We start from the raw sequence: 27,752 nt of genomic DNA, 5'->3' as shown, positions 1-27,752 counted from the left end.
ATATAACGTCAACCCTGTCCCTGACAACAATGTCACTCGTCTGTTTGCTGTTGGTCAGCTATAGTTTGTCAGTGCAGTCAGTAATGTAGCAGATTGAAAGGTAAACATCAGAGCATCTTTTTGCAGCTCAGCAGACAACAGTGTGGTGGTGGATTGTGCTTGGTGAGTGTTGATTTTACGCTTCGCTGTTACCTAGTTGGTGAGAGACAATGCTGGAAAGTAAATAAAGTCCATCTTTTACTCTCCATGGCAACGAGCTTACAGCTAACTAGCTAACCACGTAGCTACTTTCATTGCTTGTCAGCATGTAAACATGTATTCACCAAACTGTTTTGTTCAGGATTCACAGTTTGGTACCCCCTTCAACCGAACAATTCCAGTCATTGCATTTATAAAATTTTATATTTAAAAGTCTGGTTTTCCAGACATTTAAAATAGGATAAGTAATAAAAGTAGATTTAATAAATAGTATGTTTGCCCTATGTAAATAATAATATATAGGAACTGTATCTAAAATAAATGAGGGGGTGATAAATACTAATACAACAGGCTGGAAATAGACATTTATTCATTTTAATATCATATATATATATATATATATATATTGAATGTGTTGAAACTTGACACCGTGCGACTCACCCTAAAAACGGCACCGTTAAATCGGTTTCATGCTGAAGAGCCGCTTAAAAGTACGTTTTTTTTCGCTCGTAAATGTAAATGAGTGTAAATGTCATCATATATGTTGAAAGGACTGATGCCTGTCAACCAAAATATGAGCTCATTGATGTCATTAAATGTACATAGTATTTTGTTTATAAATAGGGTTACGTCCTACATAAATTTAATGGTGCAACGCTCAAATATTTAGTAGAGCGTAAATTGTGACTTAGTGCCCATTTACGCCACAACTAGGCTAAGTTGTAATGTACATATAGCTGGTGCAACCGGCCCCTGATGTTTATTTAGATATTTATTTTATTTGAATTTATTCTTTAATGGTCAGCAATTGACTGATACTAAACAGTACTTATGTTTATTTAGCTATTTATTGTATTTTTATTTATTCTTTATTTTCTCAGTGTTCATTTCTAGAATTTGTTGACAATGTATAATAATAATGTCAAATATTCTTTGATAAAAATATTTGTTTAAGAAAGCAGCCTTCTGGGTACCTTTGCATAGACATATCGGTGCATATTCCACATAGAAAAGGTCCGTTTTCATTCCAGCTCAAAAATGAGCTATATTGGTCACCATATCGGTAATCAGTGAATTTACCCCCTCTTAAATCGGTATCGGTCTCAAAAATCCCATATCGGTCGGGCTCTACTTAAAAGTGCTTCGGACCTCTAATATACTCCTAAGTGCTTTTTGGACCTCTTTAGGAAGGAAAATGGAGTGAATTTTCAGCCCACTTTTTTTAATGGCTTTGGTTCCAGGAATATAAATTTCCCATTCATTTTCTCCAAAGGGATTTTAAAAAATCAATCAAGAATTTTAAACCATGAACCAAACCAACCAGCTCTCAACCCATGAAGCATTGCGAGTGACATAATAAAATCAAAACATATATAATCTATGACTGTCATAGACTGTGATATAATCTGTGACTGTAAGTCAATAGTTTTATATTGTAAGTATAAAATACAATATATTTTAAGTTTACTGCAAAAATACATATACAAAAATATGAGTTGTTTGACAGTGTAGTTATTTGCATTTATTATTTGCACTGCAGAGTGCTTTTACCACAGTGTCTGGTGAATTACGAGAGCAGAAAAAATAAACATCCTGCAACACAGTGCTTGGTTCGACTAAAAGTACCCTTGCCACACAAGTTCTTGCGATATCTATGGAAATTTAAAAATACCAAGTGTTAAAGTGACGGATCAACATGATCATACTGGGAAGTCGGCATGTTGTTTCCATGAGTTTCAGTACCATAGGATTGGCCACATTTTGCAAACTCAGCAACAAGCGCAATCTCCTATCAGACATTTTGGATCGGCTCCAGCATGTTTACCTGTGGTTTTCCCTGTGGTGTGACCAGAAGTGCCTTGCATCAACAGCGTGGGAGCCCCGGGTTTGGGTTGGAACCAAGAAGTTATCGTGTTAACATTATCAGTAACAAGCGCTATTCTTAGGTTGCATTTTTCTTCCTTACATTACATATTTACTCCACTGATGGTTCGATTTAGGTTTGGGGTTTTGGTTGGGGGGGGGGGTACTGTTTATAAAATATGCATTCATCGTCACTGTATTACAGCCTGTGCTGCTGAAAACAGCTTGCTTTTGGTGCCCCTCCGTGGACATTTTATCCGGTAAAATGGAGCTCACATGTGTTCATATGCCCAACAACACTTACCGGTATGACCAGGTGTTTTGCATTTCGGTAAGCACAGACCAATTTTAGCTAAAGAAAAGGTAAAATACTATATCCGATTTCACTGTGAGATCAGTCTGAACGGATAATGATTATTTGTAGTGCAGCCTCTAAGCACTTTGTTTTATTTTTTCAGTGAAGTTTCCCTATCACACAAACTTGTGGCTTCTACATTGCTAAACAACCTCAGTTCATGATAGGTCTGTCTTGAAAGTGTTATGTTATCGTTAAATACCTACTTTTCCATGTAGAAAATGAACTGCATTTTTATTTTTTCCAGAACTCTACTAGTGCACTCTGTTTCCTAGTAGTCGGATCTTTCTATGTGTTGTTTTTAATAGATATGACAAAGTGCCAGGTTAGCATAGAATAATGCAGGTTTTAGCTCTATAGCCTGGATTATATTACTGGAAACTCTACAATGGAAGTATCTCTCTGTACCAGACTGTGTGCCTGTTCCGATGATGTATATGTGGAACGAATGAGAACAAGAAAAGAGCATGTTCCCCCATGCATCAGTACCTCAGCACACAATCTTTGCTGTATAATTGGCCCTGGCTTTCAAAGACTCACTGGCTTCATTTCTGTTAATAGGGCATGCTAAGCCTGACAGCAGAGAGATATAATTGCGCTGATATAATCCATTTGCAGGTACAAAAGGGCCCATTCTCATCTTGCATCTCTCTCAAGAGTTGTTTGCACTGTGTTGCCATGGCAGAGCCACCCAGGAGTGTCCAGAAAACCGTTTTGTCACTTCCTGATGCAGTTGAAATAATTACATTATTATTTAATATGTCATGGTTTTTTTCCTCAGACATCTTTCTTGGTCACCCTGGTCTCCTGCCGACTGTTGTTGTTTGTAGGGTTGTCATGATACCACAATTTCAGTTGTCAAGACCCACATCAGTGGAAAAAAAAAAATATTCTCAATTAATTCTTTCACCACTTTCTCTCCCCTTCTTTTCTACTTGTGTTTCTCTGAGCAATTTGGAACTTTGTGTGATATAGCACTTTTCTTATTAAGGAAATTCATCCTTATTATTAGGAGTAAATTGAGTAACTATAATGATTTTTTATTTTATTTTTATGTTCTTGTCAATATTGTTGCTTAATATTAAAGACAATAACTAACTGATATAGTTACATTTTTTTTGTTGTTGATATTGACTACTACCAAAGTACCGGTACTTTTGACATCCCTAGTTGTGTGGGTTGTAATGGCCCAGAGGAGTAGAGGGGGGTGCTTGGGTGCTGTGAGTATTACTAGGGATGCTTGAACTATCATGGCCCATACGTGTTGACGCAGCACTCCAGTGCTCATAATGGGGGACTGGTGAATTAGTTAGAGTGCTGTTAACAGATCTCACAACCAAGAGAGACCTGCTCAGAAGGGGTCGTCAGCTTTGAGCAGGGTTTCGGTCTGCACGACTGATAGGATAAAAACTCTGGTGGCTTTAGCAAATGCTCTGCCAGAGGAACAGGTTTGTAATATCATACTGGATGGGGTGATCTGTCAGATAGAGCTAACAATGGCTGAATGTGGCATGAATGATCAACAGTGAAAGATTACAGTACTGTCGGAAATGGGAGCTACAGCCTGAGGCCACCAGAGGGGATTTGGTTCTGGTACTTATAACAGGGATGCTGAAAGACAAAGTCAAAGGGCATAAAACACAGGTGACATTATGAATGGTGAATAATAGGCTATGCTAAAACCATATCTATAATTTATGCACATAATTCCCTGCATTTAAAGTGTATTTACTAGGAGTGGAGTTTGGGTGCAGAATACTGTGTGAGGTTTCGATAATTATGCGAAAAACAAAATACTGGCATTTATTTTTCTCACTGATTGCTGTTCCGAGTCATCAAGTGTTAGGTTTCACAGTGGCTTTCGAAGACTGTTTCAGCCACTGATGTGTACACTAGTGATATTGAGTTACTTGGTCCCTCTCTCTCCAGTGTTTTCCACAGGATTTTGTGAGACTGTGGTGGGTGGACCTCGGACCCTCTAGGGGTGTCTGGGGGCATGCTCCCCCATTAGAAAATTTTGTACATTTTAAAGTTAAATGCATCAATCTGGTGAACTTTGAGAGCAAAATTAAGAGGCTAGATCTATGAAGATCTTTGTGCTCTTGTAAACAATTTTGTGCTCTAGTAGTAATTTAATTATAAACACATTGGTTGTATAGATATGAATGGGGATGACACAGCAATAAAGTCAAACCCACAAAGCATGGTAAACGAGATGAAGTTTAACGCAGTTCAAAAACGGAACTGAAACTACTCTGACCTACTACCCCTTTCTCTGCTGCCAAAATCACCTGCTGTCCCTCCCTAGGGGAGGCTGTCTCCCCTGCTGCCCCTGTGAGAAGTACCTGCACTACTGCTGCTCCTCTCTGAATGTCTGTCCCTATATGAGAGTCAGCTGAGGCTGTCTCTTCTGCTACAAAGAAACAAGTAACGTTAAAATTCCACTGTTACTCCGGTTTAATTCTTGACAAAAGCCTATGAATAGTCAGTTTGGCTATTGACTTGCCATCTAACTATGCTAGCTATCCTAGCTAGCTACCTCTGTAGCGGTTTCTTCCTCATCTGGTGGTGGATTTTGCCCTCTCTTGCAATATTTAAAAATGCTCATGATCTGAAATCAAGGGTACAAATATTAAGCTTAAGTTAGTAGCATTACTTAAACACGATCAGTTAATATTACCAATAGCCTAACGTTACATGATGAGCCAACTTGCTCCTCAGATGCTGAAAATAGTTACGTTGTTAGAGCAACTGGTAATAACATTAACGTTAGATAATTAGCGGAATTAGTGGTTCTAGTGCGTGTGTGTGTTTGTGCATGTGCGCGTACAGCAGGGTTGGGGGGGGGGGGTTGCTGACTGACTGGGAGTGAGATGCTTTGCCGAAGCAACGGCACAAAACACAACGTTAGAGATCTTTTATGTTATTATGAGAAGTGTAAAAATATAGACCGCCACAGTCTAGGTAATTCATGGGAAACACTGCGCTCTGTCTCTCTCTCTCTCTGCTTTTTTGAAAACAAATTTTATGTGACAATGTCACAGACAGGGTCCAATTTTTTTGCTACACCTGACAATTACGAGAGAATTTACTGGGTATAAATAAATATTTCTTACTGGCCATTAAACTATTGTTTTTTTATTTTATAATATTTTTTTTTTTACAAGTGAGTCTTCATCTCTCAGTGAAACTGCACCGGTCACATTTTCTTAATGGTTGCTTAATGTGAGGAATATTCCACATATGTTCCACCGCTTGAATGTGTGAATGGATTTCTGTTGCATCAAATGCAGCTCGTGGTGCTGTAAAGACACTGGAGAAAATGACTTGCGATGTCAAGATATTTTCTCAAAATTCCTATTTCTATGCCCATTTAAAATAAAGATGTTATTTACAGATATCATACTTGTGATTTGATTGCTATGATTTTACTCTCTAACTTCTGACCGTTGCATCAAAAGCAGCTTGTGATGTCAGAAATATGCTGAATTAAATTACTTTGGATGTTTAAACATGTTCTCAAAACATGCACAACTCGGGCAGGTTATGTGGTAACGTAATCAGTTACGTCATCGTAGGCCTGAGCGATATGAGGATATATATGGTGGTGACAATATAAAGTGTCATTTGACAGAGATTTTGCTATATCGTGCATATCGCGATATGTCAATAACTGTGTCCAGCATGGGCTTATCTATCAGTGGGTAGGGCTTCATGTGAGACTGAGAGAATTTTAAGAAACATGGTTTTTATGGCATTGTAATGTTTTCGGCTGCCTAAACAAATTCAATGATATTCGTCTCGCATTCGGTACTTTGTAAGAGCTTCCTGTGCTTCTCATCTGACACGCTCAGTGTTTCATGTGAGTGTCACGTCTCTGGAGCACGCAAGTGTGTGTGAGTCCAACAGGCTTCCTGATATTTACAGGAGAGTGCAGAGTGGGATCACACGTGCTACTTAATCATTTTTGACACAGACAAATCCCTGAAAAAACATCTCCACAGAACAGGATGACTCTCAAATAAATCAAGAAAATGAAGAGGAGCTTTTTATTGGTTCACAAAAACCAACAGAGCAGAAAAATGTCATCTGTAAACTGTCACACCACGATAATCACTCGTAATACAAGCTATTTGTTTTACCTCCTCAAAATTAAGCACACAAAAGAATATTTTGAAAACATGAGCTCCATTAATTCATCATAATTTTTTTTCAAGAAGTGTTTATATTTATTTAATATTTATTTTCTGCAAGAAGTGTTTACATAACTTAGGATATTTTCTGTAAGAAGTGTGTATTTTTGTTTTTGTTTTTGTTTTTTACTAATGCATTATTTTCTTTGTTGAATTGCTTTGGGAAGATCTTGAGTTTCTTGAGAAAAGTTTATAATAATAAGAATAATATTGATCAGCAACATAGACCGAAATATGGCATAATGTGAAATTTAGCATTATAATAAGAATGATTTAAAACTTTTTTTTTTTTTTTTACTTGGACTATTGTCCAGTTCTCTTTCTATATAAGAGAAAGTATTTGGAAGTATTTAATTCACTGACTAGATTAGTTAAAATAGGCATTACAACATTTTTATTTCATATTCACAATTTTTTTTTCATGATATATATCATTATTGTGATTATAAAATTACTCCTATTGTGATATGAGATTTTGCTGATATCGCCCACCGCTATGTCATTGTTTGGTTCTCAAGTCTGGTTTTGAGAGCAGTGCGCAGTTCCTCGAGCACAAGAACCACTTCTTTTGAAAAAGAAAATATTCAGTTATGTTCTGCAAAATACAGGTACAAGCTGCAAGAGAAGGTTCAGTGTGCTAAACTAAAGGTCCTCCCCATCTCTCTTTTTCAAGGATCCTTTGAGTTTCCTGAGAGCATAAGCAGTCCAACTTTCAACATGTCCTCAGAGGCGTCGTCTCCTGTAAAGTCCACCACCCCTCCTTTGTCCCCGCTGTCTCCTGTCTCTCCAGTGTCTCCTAACTCTCTGCGCCTGCCCGCCTGCCGCCACAGAGACCGATCACCCTCCCCCATGAGAGGGGGCTACCTGATTCCCAGCCCCCTGCCCACCCGCCGCAACCGGACCTGCTCAGCGTGAGTACAGCAGCACAATATCCAAAATATCATTTACTGCTTTTAGTTGCATTCTTGTGAAATTACAGTATGTTAATTTAAATGACTTTTCCCCCGATTTCACCCATATGGGTGAATCTCACAAAACATGTCAAGAACTTGTCTGCGTCATTTTTCACAGCAATATCAAAATAAATAAATAAAATAGGAAAATGTATATTTTGCTGAAAGAAAATGAAGCTTTTTTAATTTTTTTTTATTTAAGCACATTTCCCCCTCACATTCTAATTACTATAATGAAATTACTATAATAATAAAATTACTGTAATATATTTTTACTTAAATCATTTTGTTTAAATTAAAATGCAATGAGGCACAATTGGGAATAATAAGCATTACAAAAACAAATTGTCACTAAGATTTTGGGATTGGGTGGTTAATTGTCATGAAAATGTAAATTGAATTTTTTCTTTTTTTTTTTTTTTTTTTTTTTTTTTTTGTGGTAAAAGGTGACCTAGACATGTTCTTATGTCATTATAGAATAGATATACCCATATATAGATTGTATAATATTTAATACTGTATATACTTTTCATTCTACCACTTTCAGAGCAGCACGTGCAGCAGAGGGGCCAGTTTTCACTGGGGTTTGCAAGTGCTTTTCACGGTCCAAAGGCCATGGCTTCATCACACCATCGGACAGAGGCAATGACATCTTTGTGCACATATCTGAGTGAGTTAACTAGAACGCATCTCAAGCCTTAAACAAGATTTCACACCTTCTACGTTAAAGCCAACACACATTCTACAACAATTCCAAATAACCCAGTATGCATATAAATGATCAACACGACGACATCAGCACCCTGACTATGGATGCTTTTGAAGCATATGTAAGCATGACTACTATGGCCCCTTAATCAGAGAGCATGTAAGTAAGTGTTCATAGTCTATTTGTAGATGTGTTTGAGTTGACCATGAAGGGGGATGTTCTAGAAATAGAAACTTGTGGAGTTTGTGAACGGTTTTGGGGTCAGGGCTCTGATTAGCACTGGAGTGTATCAGAGATAAGAGTGTTATACTGGTTTCTTTCAGAGCACAGCTCCAGTGTGTTTGAGCAGTGGGAAAATTATAGACTGGCCAGGTGACCCTGAAGCAGCTGCCTGCTGTTCAAACACCCACCCCATTATATTATTTTATGGGCAGATGGGCAAAAGTTATTAAAGTTACTTGCATATTTTTTCAAAGTAGTAGTTCACCCCAAAATGAAAAATCTCTCATTTACTCGCCCTCATGCCATCCCAGATGTGAATGACTTTCTTCTACACAAACAAAGATCTTTTTAAATAATATCTCAGCTCTGTAGGTCCTGACAATGCAAATGAATGGTGACCAGAACTCATAAGGTCCAAAAAGGACATAAAGGCATCATAAAAGTAACCCATACGACTCCAGGGTTAAATCCATATCTTCAGTAGCAATATAACTGTGGGTGAGAAACATATCAATATTTAAGTCCTTTTTTATTAGAAGTCTCCATCTTTGACCAGTAGGTGGATGAATGTTAAAGTGAAAGTGTATCCACTGCAGTCATGTGGATCACTTTTATGCTGCCTTAATGTCCTTTTTGGACCTTCAAAGTTCTGGTCACATTTACATTGGATGGACCTACAGAGCTGAGATATTCTTCTAAATATATTTGTTTGTATTCTGTAGGCAATCGATTTCCTGTATTACTGTGCTTTCACCTGTCTGTGTAACACATTTTATTGGCATGTGGTATTTCTAACTCTCTGAGCAAAATGTTTTATTCTGCTGACAGTCTTGAAATATATATATTTTTTTATTTTATTTTATTTTACTTTTTTTAAACAAAGTCAGCCCAGAATCAGTTATAGAGTTTTTATTAGACATGAATCTTAAAATATCTTCCATAGGTTTTAAGTTGTTTTTAAATATTTTGCTTTAGTACATTTTTAACCTGATTTTGCCATGAAAATAGCCATAGAAGCTGACATGGTGTCAAAAAAACAAACATAAATGTGCCAGACGCATGTCTATCGAATAATTCTGCAGTCCACTTCTCACCATTGTCTTGATCACCCTTTGGGGTTTTTTGTGGGGTTTATTGTGTGTATATTATCCCTTACTTATTTTACGGATGTTAAAATAACATTCAGCAGATGTTTTCACACTGTTTATGATTTGTGCTCTTTTTAAATTGTTTATCGGATGCTTGAACACAATAATTAGAACACACCACCTTCTAGATGATATGCTTTTGGGGAGTATGTTTTCTTACTGGGTTGAGAATGCTTTACTGATGATACTGATTTTTCTTCCTACAGCATTGAGGGTGAATACGTGCCTGTGGAGGGAGATGAAGTCAGCTATAAGATCTGCTCTATTCCACCCAAACATGAGAAGATCCAGGCTGTGGAGGTGACCATCACTCATTTAGCACCAGGCACAAAGCATGAGACCTGGTCAGGAGCGGTGGTTGAATCCTGAGGACCCGCGATAAGAATAGCTTGCTTTCTTCTGAACTGTCAGGCTGTGTGATGGTGATTTTGAAATGGGTTTCTGTTCCTTTTTTTGGAGGTTTGGGGGATGAGAGCAGGGCTGAATGAATGCCTTTAGATGAGAAATATCAAAGTCTTGCTTCTGTTATTTTTCTTTCTTTTTGGGGGGCCTGGGGGAGGGGGTTTGTTTTGAAGTAATCTGTATTAGTGGTTTTGTTTAATTATGTGGCATGAACAGCAGCCAACAAAAATGCTTAAACTAACCATCTGTGACTTCAGTATCTTTGAATGATCGTTGTCTTGAGAATATGGGATACGCTTCAAGGGATAGTTCACCCAAAAATTAAAATGTGGTCATTATTTACTCACCCTGTTGTTTCAGACCTGCATGACTTACTGTCTTCTGTGGCACTCGAAAGGAACTGTTAGGGACTGACAGCCTTATTCACTTTCATTGTATGGAGAAACAAAACAAACATGCAATGAAAGTGAATGGTGACTGGCTATCCTACCTAACATTCTACCTAAACTTATTTTTTAACACAAAATAGATTTGAGTTTGAAACAACAAGAGTGTGAGTAAATGATGAGAGAACAATAATTTTTGGGTGAACTATCCCTTTAAGAAAACGGACCACACACTCTTAACAGAACGCCTTAACTCATATATCTAATAGCTAAAATACATAGTTCTCCATATATTTTGTATTTACTAAATTTTTTTCTCTTTGTGTATTGTCAACATATTGTGAAAATATATCATTTGGATCATTATGCATGACTTGTTTTTAATTCAAAGACAAGCAAGAAGAAGATTAATCAAAATGTAATATTTGTTTGAAGAGATTTATTTTATTACCTCTGACAATAATATTTAGGTTTATTTAGAAAACATTACATCAATAATTGTTCTAATTTTACTACACAAACGGTGTAAACAAACATTAGCAATTTGTATTATTGTTAGTTATCAATAATACACGTTTGTCTATTAAACACTGACTTTGCCAAATACACACAGGCACAGCTTTCTAAGGGTCTCTTAGGAGCCTGTGCACTCAACCTGTCCACAACATTAAACAAACATTTAAAAAGCATTCAAAACAACATTAACCACATTTCTACATTACACTGACATGGGACGCAATATCACAAAAGAATAATGTTCAGTATTAGAGAGGGTGTGATTTTGTACATATTCATTTCTGCTGAGATATTGAATTACATTAATGAGGCAAAGTTCCTTATTTAACAAGAGAGTGCACCCAAAAATGAAAATGTAATTTCCTCACCATGTTAGGCAAAATGCTCTGTCACCATTCATTTTCATTGCATGGACAAAAGATACAATGAAAGTGAATGGTGACTGAGGCTGTCATTCTGCCCATACTTTTGTGTTCCACGGAAGAAAGTCATATGTTTTTGGAACAATCTTTGTTTGTGTTCGGCAGTAAAAAGAAAGTCATACACATCTGGGATGGCATGAGGGTGGGTAAATGAGGAGAGCATTTTCATTTTTGTCTGAACTATCCCTTTAATATCAGTTTAAATAAAGAACTTTATTCTGAGACCCCTAAAAGATGGTGCCGTAAACAAAGCTGGAAAAAAAAGGTCAATCTTCACTAAGAATGCTTGTACCATGAGCCTTGCATAATCTAACTACAGTAAGTACGCATTGGGGTTTAAGTGCTTTGAAACAAAAGGACGGTTAAAGCTCAGAATCCCACAAACCAAGCAGAAGGGACATCTATTAGCCCTTTCAGCTTGGAGAAGCTAGAGCAGGATAATCACCACAAAGATCATAAACATTTACAGGCATCGAGCTGTCTGAGAGAAAACCATTAAGTGGCAATGAACAATATCTTGTGCGTGATGGTTCCAGTGGAACTACGTATATCATTCTGCTTCGTACATGTGGCTCATAATGAGAAAACGACAATAAACAATGAATTATGAGGCGATCATGTTCACCTGAGAATTGGATGGACACTAAACCAAGCCGCCCCAAGCTTGTCTCAGAGTTATATGTGCTTTTAACAGATTGGTACTGTTGGTGGATCCAGATTTATGGCCTGTCATGGTAAACTGTGAAACCCTGTTATCGGATTTTGGCATACCTGTAGACAGAATTGGCTCTCACGTAATCCACAGTTTCACAAGCTTGTGCTTTAAATGTTTTGGCCTCTCTTCACAGTAAAGACAATGGATCTTTATGATTACATTTTGCTAATCTCTGTTTTAAAGGGACAGTTCAACCAAAAATGAAAATTATGTTATTTAATTATGTCATTCCAAACCTGTATGACTATCTTAATTCCACGTCAAGGAGATGTTAGGCAGAATGGCAGCCTTAGTCATCATTCACTTTCATTGTTTGGAGAAAAAAAAAAGCAATGAAAGTGAATGGTGACTGAGACTAACATACCGCCTGACATAGAAAAAAAAGTCCTACAGGTTTGAAACAACAGGAGGGTGAATAAATTGACAATTTTCATTTTTGGTTTAACTTTTCCTTAAAAGAATAATACGATTAGGCATTCTCCTTTGATAAAGGGACTTGCTGATTGGTTGTGGTTATATGAGGTTTTTGAATTAAAACAGGAATAGAGGCTCCACAGTTCTCTGTACCTCCTTTATCACTTCCAGATTTCCATTGGCTCTCAGGATGCAATCAGTCAACCATCTTTTCCATAATGATTTTAAGACTCTCACACATGCTTCTAATTCAGAGAGGACCATCATATTCAGGTTCTCTATAAATTCGAATCTGTCATCATGCAAAATCACACTATAAACATTTCCAGTGCAGCTATTTCACTATAGATACTAAACTAGTATCTATTTTACGGACGTGTTTTCATCTCTGTAAATGTCATGTTTTATGACTGCAGCTTTCTTTCCATGCTGGCAAGAACTTCTGCAAGAATTTTGAGTGTTTACATACTGTGGGACCACTTCTTTCATGTTAACTTCCAAACATTAAGACCTGGACAGCCTCTGCTGGTAAAAAATAGAGGTTAGCAGAAATATTGCAATTAGAAATCCTGTCCTGTCTCTGTGAGCTCATACTGTAACTGTTTCTCTGGTCCTGAGTAACTTCTTTCTGCAGTTTACAGACAAAATTGCAACATATGAGAGATGTGCAAAAGACTGTTTAGGCTTTTTTTTTTTTTTTTTTTTTTTTTATCAATACACAATTGGAGTGACCATAGATTTGGGGGGTGTTATAACCAGGATAATTCCTAACTGTTTACTCATTATTCTTCAATCTGGCCACTTTTGGTAAAAGAAGAGAATATGGCACAAAGTTGACATCTGTGTCTGACTAATTAATAAAGAAAGAAAGCATATTTCTATCTTTAAAAAAAAAAAAAGAAAAATAGTAAGAGGAGAGCGGCTGAGAGAAAGAGAGACAAATTATTTGTGACAGGCTGGTATAAACCCACTATGGGTTTGGACCTCTATGCTTCTTACTGGTGGCTGACCTGGCAGCCAGGTCTCTGTTTCTGCTCAGCCAGGACGTCATTCAGGATGTTCAAGAGCTGATGAACATGATACTCCTTGAAGACTAGAGCGGGGCGGAAACGGATGGACCTTTCTCCACAGGAACCCAGGAGAACGCCTGGTGAAGAAGACACATTGCTGGTCAGTTCAAAGTGCACAGTATCCCATAACAACGTGTCTTTTAAATTATATTTAAAGGGTTAGCTCACCCAAAAATGACAATTCTGACATCACACACCCTCATGTTGTTCCAAACCTATATGACTTCCTTTCGAAGAATTTTTGCATCAGGCACCCTTCACTTTCATTGCATCTTTTTCCATACAATAAAAGTGAATGGTGACTGAGGCTAACCTTTCACCTAAAATATCCTTTTTCTTTTCCATGGAAGAAAGGAACTCATGCAGGTTTGGAATAACATGAGGGTGAGTAAATTATGACAGAATTTTAATTTGTTGGGTGAACTATTCCTTTAAGGGCTTACCCTTGTCCCTGGCCTTAAGCATGATAGTGTTACGGGTGGCATCATCACAGGCATCTATGGCACAGAAGGTACCCTGGCCACGGGCCCTGCTCAGGATATTAGGGTACTGGGTCTAAAGGATGAAAGAAAGACACTAAACAAATGTTCTGCTCAGACTCTTGTGAGCTAATATCAATCTACAACAATGGCCTCAAAACCCATAGTTATAATGCAAACATAATCGATCACTGGTAGTCTGTTTCTCCCGCGGCAGGATTTGTGAAGCTGGCCCTCAGGCGAAGAATGAGCATCCACATAATAGAACCATTAATGGTTTTAAAGCCTCTCAGGTTGAGTAGTGGCCTGTGTGAATGAAGGATCATGTGAGGAGATAAAAGAAGATGGCCATACCTGCAGTGCATAAAGACCCTGCAAAAGAGCCTTTCCCGAGCGAGTGACCTCTTCCAGAAGGTTCTCTCTTCTGATCACATTGAGCACCTCGGCTAAGAACAGATTCTTTGAGGGGTCTCCCATCCATGTGTTGAAGATTCTGTAGGGCTGAGGTGCATACAATAATGTCAACTGCAATCTGATTGGAGCTTGCAATTTTCACAATATTTTCCGGTTTTGTGTGTAACATGCATCAGAAGGTCAGTGATTGGACAGTAAGCGTGCCATCTGAAGCTAATACAAACTATACATAATATACTTCATATATTATACAGAATAAACTGATTGTCAACAGTCGGGAGCATACAATATTGTAAACCTAGTCAATCTAATCAGCGGTTATAACTAGTCTAATGGACAAAGGCCTTTTTTGTGCTTGCTTAGGTAATACTGCACCACAGAAGGTTACTTAACATGAAAAGGCATGTTTTCACCAGCAGAGGGCATGGTTGCTCATGTTTGGAGCAATGCCGTACATCTATGAACCTTGTCTAAGGACATGCAATCTTTCAGAGTAACAAGGATTGCAAAACTGCCAGAAAAATCATTTGGCGCCTAGTGCACAAACACATTACACTGTCGTTTATCAACGATGATTCATTATTGATGAGGATAGAGCAGACATTTGGGAACAATTACCAAGAATGAGTGTTGATGATTCGGTATGAGGGGAATTAGAGAGGAAAAAGTATTTTTTTTTTTTTTTTTTTACCTTGTCTGGTAGCAGTTCATCTCTATGGAAGTATCCTCCTGTGAGCAGCTTCTTGCTGAAGGAGACCACATCTGCAGGGTCATCCAGACCCCAATGCTCATGGGCCCATAATTTGCCTGTAGCTCCTCCACCAGTCTGCACCTCATCCACATGGAAACCACAGCCATGCTGAAAGAGCCAGACACAGATAAACATCTGTCAGCTCACTCACTGTAAAAGCCAGTCCTGTCAGCTGGTATCGCTGCATACAATACCAGTTGTAGACAGCCGTTGCACTTCGATACACCCTAGTTGTTCTCGCAATTTCTTAAAGGTGAAGTGTGTTATTTCTGTGACACTAGTGTCAACAGAATTGCAAAAACAATGACTGTTTCCATACATTTTCCCTGAACACTCCTGCTTTCTTTCATTGGCCAGAGAAACAGATAGTCTTGCCCCAAACTCACGCCATCGGTTGAGCCAGTGTTGCGGCTGGTTGGGACACTCAAACAAACAGAGCAATGTTTTGAAAGCACTATAGAGACACAGTGTTTACACTTTTTCACTGACGGCTTACTTATAGTTGTCTCTGCATATTAAACAGGGATACGAGAGTGTATTTGAAACATACACTATATTGCCAAAAGTATTCGCTCACCCATCCAAATAATTGAATTCAGGTGTTCCAATCACTTCCATGGCCACAGGTGTATAAAATTAAGCACCTAGGCATGCAGACTGCTTCTACAAACATTTGTGAAAGAATGGGCTGCTCTCAGGAACTCAGTGAATTCCAGCGTGGTACTGTGATAGGATGCCACCTGTGCAACAAGTCCAGTCGTGAAATTTCCTCGCTACTAAATATTCCACAGTCAACTGTCAGTGGTATTATAACAAAGTGGAAATGATTGGGAATGACAGCAACTCAGCCACGAAGTGGTAGGCCACGTAAAATGACAGAGCGGGGTCAGCGGATGCTGAGGCGCATAGTGCGCAGAGGTCGCCAACTTTCTGCAGAGTCAATCGCTACAGACCTCCAAAGTTCATGTGGCCTTCAGATTAGCTCAAGAACAGTGCGTAGAGAGCTTCATGGAATGGGTTTCCATGGCTGAGCAGCTGCATCCAAGCCATACATCACCAAGTGCAATGCAAAGTGTCAGATGCAGTGGTGTAAAGCATGCCGCCACTGGACTCTAGAGCAGTGGAGATGCGTTCTCTGGAGTGATGAATCACGCTTCTCCATCTGGCAATCTGATGGACGAGTCTGGGTTTGGCGGTTGCCAGGAGAACGGTACTTGTCTGACTGCATTGTGCCAACTGTGAAGTTTGGTGGAGGGGGGATTATGGTGTGGGGTTGTTTTTCAGGAGCTGGGCTTGGCCCCTTAGTTCCAGTGAAAGGAACTCTGAATGCTTCAGCATACCAAGAGATTTTGGACAATTCCAAGCTCCCAACTTTGTGGGAACAGTTTGGGGATGGCCCTTTCCTGTTCCAACATGACTGCGCACCAGTGCACAAAGCAAGGTCCATAAAGACATGGATGAGCGAGTTTGGTGTGGAATAACTTGACTGGCCTGCACAGAGTCCTGACCTCAACCCGATAGAGCACCTTTGGGATGAATTAGAGCGAAGACTGCGAGCCAGGCCTTCTCGTCCAACTTCAGTGTCTGACCTCACAAATGCGCTTCTGGAAGAATGGTCAAAAATTCCCATAAACACACTCCTAAACCTTGTGGAAAGCCTTCCCAGAAGAGTTGAAGCTGTTATAGCTGCAAAGGGTGGGCCGATGTCATATTAAACCCTATGGATTAAGAATGGGATGTCACTTAAGTTCATATGCGTCTAAAGGCAGATGAGCGAATACTTTTGGCAATATAGTGTATTTTAAAATAAATAATTATACAATTCACCTTTAAGAAGCCTCTTTTCTGGGCATAATGCAACCTTATGAAATTATTCCCTTTTGTCTTCTGCCTTATCTCATTCAGAAGGATGCAAATTAGAGTGGATCAGAAGAACTGCCTGCAAAGTAATTATCTTTGGGTGCTGTTTTCTTTTATTAATGGACACTACAGAGAGTCTAATTTCAGCTATTTATAACTGAAGTGTCTCTCTGCAACTACTTCAAAGCATCCAGCAAGAAACATCAGTTACGGAAGTAAAAATCCTATTAATTTTCTCCATAGAGAAATTGATTTTTAAGAATATTGTATAAACCTTTCAAGACAGACCTATCTTGAGCAAAGATGTTGGTAAGCGATGACACATGATTTAGGAGAAGCCACAACACAGTGTGGTTTCTATCTATCTATCTGAATTGCTCCGCCTGTCCATCTATCTAGGGCTGTCAATTTAATTAGTTAATTTAGTGCGATTAATTATATAAAAAATAACAAGTTAAAAAAAGTAGCACAATTAGTCATGTCCTCGAAACCGTATTATAAAATATTCCTTCCATCGGAGCAATTCAAGTTTGAAGTACCACCTGTTTTTAGCAGGGGGCAGTAAGCGAAACTCCTGCGGTATAGATGACATACCACACTCAGGCTTGCTTGACACTAGCAACAGTGCAAATAAGGATGCATTCTTGCATTCAAAAAAAACAAAAAAAGACCAATTCTGAATGCAGGGGTGTCGAGACATGTTTTCCTAAGTGAGCTAAAAACGCTGTTTATGATGCGTCAACCAAAGTGACTGTGGCAGCGGGGGCGTGGTCAAGCATCTCTCCGGAGAGAGAAAGCGGTAAGGGCGCTTACACCTGAGCTAAATTATGTCTAACACCTGTCTCTAATTTCAGTGAGCACGGGGAGAGCGGCATAAATAGAGCAACACAACACTCAGTTGAGAGAGAGACTGGATACGACAGAGCCGAGCAAAGTTTTTTCTAGTAGTAAAAGTTTGTTTATGAAAGCTGTGTGTGTTAGGTTAGTGTGTGAAGGTAAACTGTAAATTGGTGTCGCCAAGAGGGGAAAATAAAGCCTGACCTGAAGAAGGAAAAACTGCTCCTCGCTTCATCTTTTACACTGGTGCCGAAACCCGGGATTGAAGTCTGGGTCGAAGATGGATGGAGGTCGTCCCGTAGAGTCCTCCCAGTTGGCGGAGATCCTCCAAGCCCTCGCCAGCCTACATCAGAACCACCAACAAACGCTGCTTGAGCTCCGACAAGATCAAGACCGCCGGTTTGTCAAGCTCATGCATGCTCAAGCCGAGGACCGGCAGGCGATCCGGAGCCTCCTCGGCCAGGGGGCATCCTCAGCCGCGACCCCGGACACACCAACGCCGTTACCCCCACCAGCATTACAGAAAATGGGGGCAACGGACGACCCCGAGGCCTTCCTGGATTTGTTTGAGCGGACCGCCGAGATCTGGGGCTGGCCGCTCGGCCAATGGGCAGCTCGATTGATCCCACTATTGTCTGGGGAAGCCCAGCTCACGGCTCAACAACTGCCAGCGTCGAGCCTCCTGGCCTACGGAGATCTAAAAAGAGCCATCTTGCAACGGGTTGGTCGCACTCTGGAGGAAAGTCATCAACACTTCTGGAGCTTGAAGTTGGAAAGCTCCGACCGCCCGTTTGCCTTTGCTCAGCGGCTCCGTGACGCCTGCCAAAGATGGCTGTTAGCGGGGGATCGCGACGTCCAGGGAATTATCGACCAGGTGGTACTGGAACAGTTTATAGTTCGACTGCCAAAAGGGATGGCGGAATGGGTCCAGTGCCACCGCCCGGCGTCGTTGGAGGAAGCCATCCGACTTGCGGAGGACCACATGGCGGCGATCCCGAGGGCGGAAGATCCCTCCTACGTTTTCTTTCCTCCCTCTGTTTCTTCCCCCTCCCCATTCTCTCTCTCGTCTGCTCTCTCTCCAGGTCCCGTTCCTGCCCCACGCAGACGAGGAGGAACTCAGCCCCTGAGACCAGTTCCCCGGGTGTGGGAGGCGACACCTTCCCCTACTCCAATGCCCCGCCGCTCTCCCCCTCAGGGGGGGGCGCCCGCCGACGCAAGTGCGGGCGTAGCGCCTGGGCCAGCCCGCTGGAGGTGCGGAGACCCGAGCCACTTCCGAGATCAGTGCCCTCTGATGGAGCTGGGGACGGTGGTGCGGGTCTCTGACCTCCCACAGGCTGCCCCCGACCGGGCCGGAGCGTACCGGATACCGGTAAGTGTCAAGGGGGGTACTCATCAAGCATTGGTGGATACCGGGTGTAATCAAACCACTATCCACCAATGCCTGGTTCAACCCGAGGCATTGGTCACAACTAAAACAGTGAAGGTGAAGTGTGTACACGGGGATATTCACAAGTATCCGGTGGTGACCCTGACAATTACATTTCGGGGGAAAAAGCATAGAGTGGAGGCTGCGGTTAGTTCCCGCCTCACCCATCTGCTGATTTTGGGGACTGATTGGCCTGATTTTAGAGTTTTATTAAAGGGAATTTGCGCGGCTGGGTCCTGTGTGAAAATGGGGAGATGTGTGATGTGCGATGCTCTGGCAGGGGAGGTGGAGCCGGGGCCGTCCTCGACAGCCCCACGTCATGATGACGAGAGAGGGGGAGAGGCTGCAGCCCCTCCCCTTCTCAGGGAATTCCCTGAGGGGGATTTCCCTTTGGAGCAGTCGCGAGACGAAACCCTCAAACACGCCTTTGACCAAGTGAGAGTCATCGATGGTCAACGACTCCAACCCGACATCGCACTTTCATACCCCTATTTTGCAATTATAAATGAGCGGTTGTATCGAGTGACACAGGACACTCGGACCAAAGAGGATACAACCCAACTTTTGATTCCAAGGAGCCGTCGGGAAATGGTATTCCAGGCGGCTCATTATAATCCCATGGCAGGTCATCTAGGAGAAAGGAAAACACTGAACCGTCTAATAGCCCGTTTCTATTGGCCGGGCATTGGCGGCGATGTCCGCAGGTGGTGTGCGGCATGCCGCGAATGCCAGCTGGTTAACCCACCGGCCACCCCAAAAGCACCATTGCGCCCTCTCCCTCTGATCGAGGTCCCCTTTGAGAGAATTGGAATGGACCTCGTCGGGCCATTAGAACGGTCAGCACGCGGACATCGCTTTGTATTGGTCCTAGTGGACTATGCAACGCGATATCCGGAAGCCGTGCCTCTTCGCAACATCTCAGCACGCAGTGTTGCGGAGGCACTCTTCAAAATAATCTCCCGGGTGGGGATTCCGAAAGAAATCCTCGCTGATCAGGGCACAACATTTATGTCACGAACACTTCGCGAACTGTACGAATTATTAAATATTAAATCGATTCGCACCAGTGTATACCATCCTCAAACGGATGGCCTGGTGGAACGATTTAATAAAACCCTCAAAAACATGATTCGTAAGTTCGTGCACGATGATTCTAGAAATTGGGATAAATGGCTCTCCCCGTGCTCACTGAAATTAGAGACAGGTGTTAGACATAATTTAGCTCAGGTGTCAGCGCCCTTACCGCTTTCTCTCTCCGGAGAGATGCTTGACCACGCCCCCGCCCCCGCTGCCACAGTGACACACTCCAAAAGTGTCAGTCTGATGCTGGTGTACACTGATGCGTACTTAGCTCTTAAAATAAATCTTTACTTGTCTGCCAACATAATTATTATATTCACATTATAATTATTTAAATAACTTTATAATGATTTAATCATTATATTTTGAATTATTGTTATTTAAGGGGTTTTCTAAGCAAATATTTATGCAATTAATTCAATTAATTCAACATCATGTAATTATTTCAATAAAAAAAAATATTGATTGACAGCCCTATTTTTATTTATTTATAACGTTTTTTTTTGTTGTTGCTTAAAATCAAAGTTTGTTAAACTAGTTAGTTTGGTTCTTGGCTTAGACCTCTTAATTAAAGTTTTTTTTTTTTTTTTTTCCTACATCTCAATGGAGAAAATGAATGGAGAAAATGAATGGAGAAAATGCTTCCGCAACCAAGGCCACTGATTAAGTGGGTGGTCACTGTTGTTTTCTATTGAGGATTATGAAGCATTATTGAACAGTCAGCCTTAAAAAAAAAATGATACATTGACAACAAATAAGGAGTAAACAGCGTTTCACCTTGCGTGCGATATTGCGGAGTTTGATGAAGAAGTCAGGGGAGGCGTGGTTGTCTCCTCCCTCTGCCTGGATGGGCTCTATCACAATGCCTGCCACTGGTTTGCCCTTCTGCCTCCACTTCACAATGAGATCCTCCACCTGAAACAGAGAGACATAATTATTGCCCATACATAAACCACATACAATGCCTCAATATATGTTACTTAATATGTCATGGGGCAGGTAATGTGTACAGAATAAGCACTTCAAGTTTTATAGATTACTTTTCAAACTGAAGACAATTAACAGTAAGTGCATTGTCATTTTTAAAAAAAATTTTTTATTTTATTCTGCAGTCTGGTTCTGTTTATAGTAAATGGTTGCCAAAATGGTGAGTTAATGGGTAATGTAGTGGTGTTGCCTGGTGGCTGAAGATCTAGGTTGGTAACTGAAAGGTTCTAGGGTCAAAAATTAGTTATTAATTAGTAAGAGGATGTTTTTTTGTGTGTGTGAACATGATAACTGAGCAAGTTTCTGAGTGTAATATACAGTACAGTAGACGGCTGAGATCTCTGACCTCCTCTAGGCAGCGGGCCTCTTCCTGCTCATTCTCCCTTACAAACTCCTCCAGAGGATACTGCAGTTTAGGGAAGGGTGCGATGGGCCAGTCGAAGGACGGAATGTCAAGCTTGTGAATGACTTTGGAATGTGTTGTGGCCAAGCAACCTGAAATCCAATACCACACAAAGAATGGTATCGGCACATTTTGCAATACAGGTTTGAAACTGTACCAATCGGTGAGCCATGGTTGCAACATGTTGCTCCAACACACCTTTTAATAAAATGTTTATAACATATCAAACAATTTTATTAGACCTTACCCAAAGTTCTCCCGTGAAAACCTCCCATAAAAGACAAGATGCTTAAATCTGGGCATCCTGGGCTCTGAGAGAGAGGAAAGAAAATGCAAAATGGCACCAAACTTTTTCATATGCACAGTGTCTTTCACTTTTCAGTTTTTCATGTCTTACCTGGTTGATCATGCAGGTACCAATGTCCTCCTCAGAGGGGTTGCTGTGTCCTCTCTCTTTATTCTGGAAAATATTAAAAAGAAGATTTTAGATGATATAAGTTATTCATGTGTATAAAGTAATATGAATTAAATCAGTATCTGCGAACATATTTGACATATTAAAAGCCGAAGCCGAAGTGTGTACATTTTTCAATGAAAAAAAATTTCTCTTATCCTGGCTTAATATGCAGAAACAACTAAAAGCTATTTGTAGGTTTACTTCTCAGAAAAGTGTAAACTTTGTCTCTGTGGCACTATCAAAACATTGCTTTGTTTGTTTGAGCAATGGAAGATGGTGGGAGTGTATGGGAAACCTGTTTGACACCAATCAGTATTTTTGCAATTCCATTTGGTGACGCTAGTGGTGCAGAAATTACATACTTCAGCTTTAAATAGATTTTATTGAGTAAGACTTTTCTCATGTATAAAAACACCAATCTTGATGTACAGTACAGTTTTGGTTAAATTATCAAGCTTTCAACTTCTACTCCTTTCTTTCAGAATCACTCCTCCCTTGGTCTTGTTATAATCATAATATGACCAATATTACACCTAAAGCAGTAGTTCTCAACTGGTTTTGCTTCAAGACTCAGACTTTACATTGGACATCAAGTGGCGTCCAAACATAACCTGTATTTAATGTAGTATTGGTCGCATTTTCTTTTCTCTTGCATAGTTTAGTTAATGGATTTCAAGTAAAAGGGCATGTAACAAGTGACATTTTTGTTGTTGATGTCAACAACAAAAGATACAGATGTCAGGGCTGTCAAGCTGTTTGAGAGGTTTGACGTTCACCATAGCACTTTAAACTAGAAAATTCTCATAAGACTTTCAGTGGGTCACATCAGTGTTGTGGTCTGCGCCGCAACATCGAGGAAGCCTGGTTGACATGCATGCGCTCCAGATATACAGTAGGTTAGAACAGAGCAGATTGTATGCATGAGTGGTTCGGCGATGGCTCGCACAAGCTTAAATCACATCACGTCTTCATATGAGAAGCATATTTAGTGTGTAAAAAGCACCTAACATGAGATAAATATCATCAACATTATCATTTGCATAGGCAGCCCGAAATTTTGCTTGGGCCACAGAAGAATTTAAACGGAGGAAGAACCCTGGCATTGTTAATTCCTTGTTGTCTGCGACCCAATCTGAACAGACTTGCAACCTATTTTTGGGTCGGGACTGTCCCGTTAAGAAACACTGACCTAAAGCATTTACAACAGAGCTGTGTGTGGGTGGTCATGACACATCCAGTAGAGTTTGTGTGTAAGATCAAATAGAAGAAAGTCCACTCACTCTGTACCAGATAAACATGGCCTTGAAAGCATTCTCATTCGAGCAGGAGCCACAGGCCATGGTCTGTACTCGGGTCATCCCACTGGGGGCAATCTGATGTTGAAGAAAGTGTCATTTACAGCATTCCACACTGGCACCACTACAATAAACATTAAGTAACTTCTGGCCAATACGAAAAGAGTGCAGTTAATTAACAGGGTATCCATGACATCTGCAACGGCATTATCAAGATAAACAGAATCCCAAAGGGCTGTGTTATAACCCTTGAACAAATTTTGTTCTTCAAGTTAAAGAAACTATTGCCTCATTCTTAGGGCAATTCAGATGAAGTGACTGCAATTTACAGTTCTTGCACAAAAAGGCTTTTCTTATTTACTACTTGATAAGTGTTCCAACGATATCCCCAATAATTTACAAAAACAACTGTAACAATTGTTATCAGCTCTTGTAGATGATTTGGAGCATGAACACAAGCACATCTTATAAAAGACACTTCACCTGATGATCTGTTCCAAAAGCCATGCTGCCTAAAGTGAGCTGCCTATGGCCGTAGCATTTTGGAAGGCTGTTCCAAAAGGTACAGTAGGCAACTTAATTATGCTGCTTTCTAAGATACCTTATTTTGGACAAATCATAAGGCAGCATCACAATTATCCTTTGCTGAGAAGGCAACCCCATGCACAGTGAAAAATCAAAATCCAAGATGGCGGAAGAAGCGAGAGAAATGTCGATTAAAAATGTACTTAGAATTCCTTCAATAATGAAAATGTATTGCTAAAAATTATAAATTGACAATTATTTTAAAAAATAATTTAGAAAATTACTAAGCCATGTATTTTTATGCTTATTAGAGCATTGCTGCATTCCTCTCATGCGCCTTTATTGAAATCAATAGAGCGCAACAGTCAATTCTGGAATTAAAAAGGGCACTATTGCGTTCTATTGAGTCGAGTTTCCCGTTCACTTCATGTAAGGAGCACTATTTGTGAGGCACTGAATAGCTGCCTATACAGAGTGCTCCAAATCAGGCATTTATGATGTTCCATGACTATTAGGATGCTACCTATGAAGCTCATTAGGTTTTGGAACAGAGCTACAGTCTTCAAACATGCACTCACCGACAGAAGGCTCTCGATCAGTTTGTCCGGAAAGTTCTCGGGCGGCAAAATTCCAAGCGCAGGCCGGTTGACAAATGCACTCTGTGTAAACAAAACAATTCCTGCTGAGGCAAAAATTATCCACTAAAGTACACAGTGCTCATTAGAATTTCATTATTTCCTCATACTGATGTTTCAAAAGCCAATAAAAAGAAGCTGGGAATTTTCAGATATATGGCGAAATTGAGGCATGGAGACATTTAGAGGCACTGAAATATAAAAGTCATTTGCATCCTAGTACACTACACCTTTTAAAATCTCATCACACTCATGCTGCTCTGCCTGACAGATCACTGCTAAATCTAATTTCCATTCTACATTCTATGCATACACACACACTGATTTCACAGTCTGATCAAGTCTTACCACATTGTTTGGATTGGTCATCACTTTTATTAAAGCTGGATGATTGTAACCTAGAAAAAAAAAATAGAAAACTTGCAGTATTCAAAATATTCCAAAAAACAGTATAAACACAAACAAACCAAAACAAACAGTTGCACTGACTTTGTCACTGAAGGCTATAAAAACATTTGCATATTAGTGGAGTTGGGTAACTGATGTACTGTACGGTATGTAGTGAGTCACATGCTGATAATGACAGCAGCAGTGAGCAGGGATCTGATACTACTATTATCATGCAGTACTAAGAGACCTTAGGATAAATCAATTGATCATAATGAAAACGTTAAAAATTTATAATTATTTGTCAGCTTGTCAACCGCCTCTCCCACGCCTGCAAGGAGTTTGGACTAATCATCAGTCTGAAGAAGACCAACGTTATGGCCCAGGATGCAGACTCCCCCCATAACATCATCATTGATGAGTACAACCTGGAAGTTGTTGAGAACTTTACCTACCTCGGGTCCACTATATCCAGTTCGCTCTCCATCGATACAGAGGTGAACGGCAGGATCGCCAAGGCAGCAGCAGCCATGGCCAGACTAAAACAGAGGGTCTGGAACAACCCAATTCTCACAGAAAAGACCAAACTGCTCATCTACCAGGCCTGCATGCTCAGAACGCTCCTCTACAGCAGCGAGACATGGACCACTTACGCGAGACATGAGAGGAAACTCAACAGCTTCCACCTGAGGTGCCTGCGGCGCATTCTGCGCATTCAGTGACAGGAGAAAGTACCCAACTCAGAGGTTCTAGAATGTGCCGGCATGAACAACTTGTTCACCACTCTCAGTGAAAGTCCTTAGATGGCTTGGCCACATCAAGAGAATAGAAAAAGGCTGTATTCCCAAGGACCTACTATACAGCGAGCTAGTAGAGGGCTCAAGGCCGACTGGACGCCCACTTCTGCACTACAAAGACATCTGCAAGAAAGACATGAAGCATCCAGCAGATGCGGCAGATACTGTCATTCAAGAGTCTGACTAGTCAGCCACTCGCAAAAATGCAGATAGAACATCACCCAACTGGAAGCTACACTATCATCTCCCAAAGATGGAAGGATGCCTACTACTAAGAGGCCTTAGGATAAATCAGTTGATCATAATGAAAATTTTATAGATGAATAATTATTTGCATTAAATAATGATTATAAAATAATTTGTTGCTCTCTAGTTTGATTCTTGAATAAACAAGCAGTTACAGTATAGCTGAGTGAGTCTGTGAAGTGTGAGTCCATACTGGGTAATATGTAAATTACATTACAAAAAGTACAGTATATATATATATATATATATATATATATATATATATATATATATATATAGACAATATACAGTACAATTCTAATAAATAATAATATACAATTGCACTTGTAACATAAGATATAAGGATGGACATTCTACCCAAAAACAGAAAAAGAGGAATTTGACCTTGTAAAGGGAGTTCAGTGGAAAGGAGGAGGCGAGAACCGGCTTGACAACTTAAATAATTTAATGAACAACTTAAACAAACACACAACCAAAACCACACAGTACAGCTGCCTGCAATTCTCTCTTTCTCGAACTGTCGTCCCCGACCGCCTTTAACCCTCGCGCGCCCCATCAGGCTGATTGGGGACCGGGTGTGTCTCATTCCAGCCCGGCCCCGCCCTCCTCGGCTCTACACTCCTCCTGGCGTTGCCTCAGGCCGGGGAGCCCCCGGCATGACGTACATCCCCCACCCTTCCTCTCCGGGGGGGGGTCGGCGTGCCTTATGCCCCGACTGCCGGTGGGTCATCGCCGCCTTCCTCGACCTGGGAGGAGACAGGAGGGGAAAAACAACAAAACAAAATGGCGAGGGAAAGGCCAACATGGAGCAACAGAGAGAGAGAGAGGAGAGAGAGAAAAAAGAAACTCACCGGTTCTCTGATGCGCCGTCGCGTGGTCCTCGATCACTACTCCACCCTCTCAGGCGGATTGCAGCCGCTCCTCCCCGGGCGGACCGGAGTCAAACCTCCGACCCCAGCGGACAGAACGCCCCTCCGCATTCCCGGCGTCCCGTGGGGACACTCCTCCGCCCCTGGCAGTGGCCCTACCACTCCAGGTGGTCGGGGAGTCGCTTCCCCCCCCCACGGACGGCGGTCTTCTCTCGACACCTCCGTGTTCCCGGGGGACGGCAGGGCACTCCTCCGCCCCCGGCAGCGGTCGGGGAGTCCCGTCCCCACTCGCCTCGCGGACGGCGGCCGTTCCCCGCCTCCGGGTAGTCGGGCTACTCCGTCCCCCGTCGGACGGCAGCGGCGCTCCCCTGGGTGGACGGCAGTGTCGAGGACTCTGCGACGGGAATCCCTCCTCCTTCCCGGGTTTGGGCACCAGTGTAAAGGGAGTTCAGTGGAAAGGAGGAGGCGAGAACCGGCTTGACAACTTAAATAATAATTTAATGAACAACTTAAACACACAACCAAAACCACACAGTACAGCTGCCTGCAATTCTCTCTCTCTCGAACTGTCGTCCCCGGCCGCCTTTAACCCTCGCGCGCCCCATCAGGCTGATTGGGGACCGGGTGTGTCTCATTCCAGCCCGGCCCCGCCCTCCTCGGCTCTACAGACCTGAACTGATCTGTTATCTCTACACAAGTACACTTGCCCTGACATATCAAAAATAAATGGCAAGGTTC

The 27,752-nt window shown here is 41.1% G+C and overlaps 3 protein-coding genes across 3 annotated transcripts in view; 2 read left to right on the top strand and 1 right to left on the bottom strand.

Annotated features, from left to right (window-relative positions):
* The window catches only part of LOC127450118 (calcium-regulated heat stable protein 1-like), a 32,361-nt gene extending 21,566 nt beyond the window's left edge, over positions 1 to 10,795 (top strand). Inside the window, exons 2-4 of the mRNA XM_051713921.1 lie at positions 7,283 to 7,520; positions 8,110 to 8,232; positions 9,848 to 10,795. Coding sequence (XP_051569881.1) covers positions 7,327 to 7,520; positions 8,110 to 8,232; positions 9,848 to 10,010 — 480 coding nt within the window. The 5' untranslated portion in view covers positions 7,283 to 7,326 and the 3' untranslated portion in view covers positions 10,011 to 10,795. The remainder of the gene's footprint in view (positions 1 to 7,282; positions 7,521 to 8,109; positions 8,233 to 9,847) is intronic.
* LOC127450113 (N-alpha-acetyltransferase 60) overlaps positions 1 to 27,752 on the top strand; it is a 436,968-nt gene that overhangs the window by 34,929 nt on the left and 374,287 nt on the right. The gene's annotated exons all lie outside the window — the stretch shown is intronic.
* Positions 12,070 to 27,752, bottom strand: part of LOC127450097 (4-aminobutyrate aminotransferase, mitochondrial-like) — a 32,836-nt gene continuing 17,153 nt past the window's right edge. The window contains exons 6-16 of the mRNA XM_051713867.1: positions 25,064 to 25,113; positions 24,659 to 24,739; positions 23,541 to 23,633; positions 22,201 to 22,263; positions 22,051 to 22,114; positions 21,747 to 21,895; positions 21,191 to 21,328; positions 15,151 to 15,318; positions 14,400 to 14,546; positions 14,010 to 14,121; positions 12,070 to 13,643 (exon numbers count right to left, since the gene is read on the bottom strand). Coding sequence (XP_051569827.1) covers positions 13,492 to 13,643; positions 14,010 to 14,121; positions 14,400 to 14,546; positions 15,151 to 15,318; positions 21,191 to 21,328; positions 21,747 to 21,895; positions 22,051 to 22,114; positions 22,201 to 22,263; positions 23,541 to 23,633; positions 24,659 to 24,739; positions 25,064 to 25,113 — 1,217 coding nt within the window. The 3' untranslated portion in view covers positions 12,070 to 13,491. The remainder of the gene's footprint in view (positions 13,644 to 14,009; positions 14,122 to 14,399; positions 14,547 to 15,150; positions 15,319 to 21,190; positions 21,329 to 21,746; positions 21,896 to 22,050; positions 22,115 to 22,200; positions 22,264 to 23,540; positions 23,634 to 24,658; positions 24,740 to 25,063; positions 25,114 to 27,752) is intronic.

Source organism: Myxocyprinus asiaticus, chromosome 13 (assembly GCF_019703515.2).
Source record: "Myxocyprinus asiaticus isolate MX2 ecotype Aquarium Trade chromosome 13, UBuf_Myxa_2, whole genome shotgun sequence".
Lineage (NCBI taxonomy): Eukaryota > Metazoa > Chordata > Actinopteri > Cypriniformes > Catostomidae > Myxocyprinus > Myxocyprinus asiaticus.
This window is presented reverse-complemented; position numbering and strand designations above follow the sequence as displayed.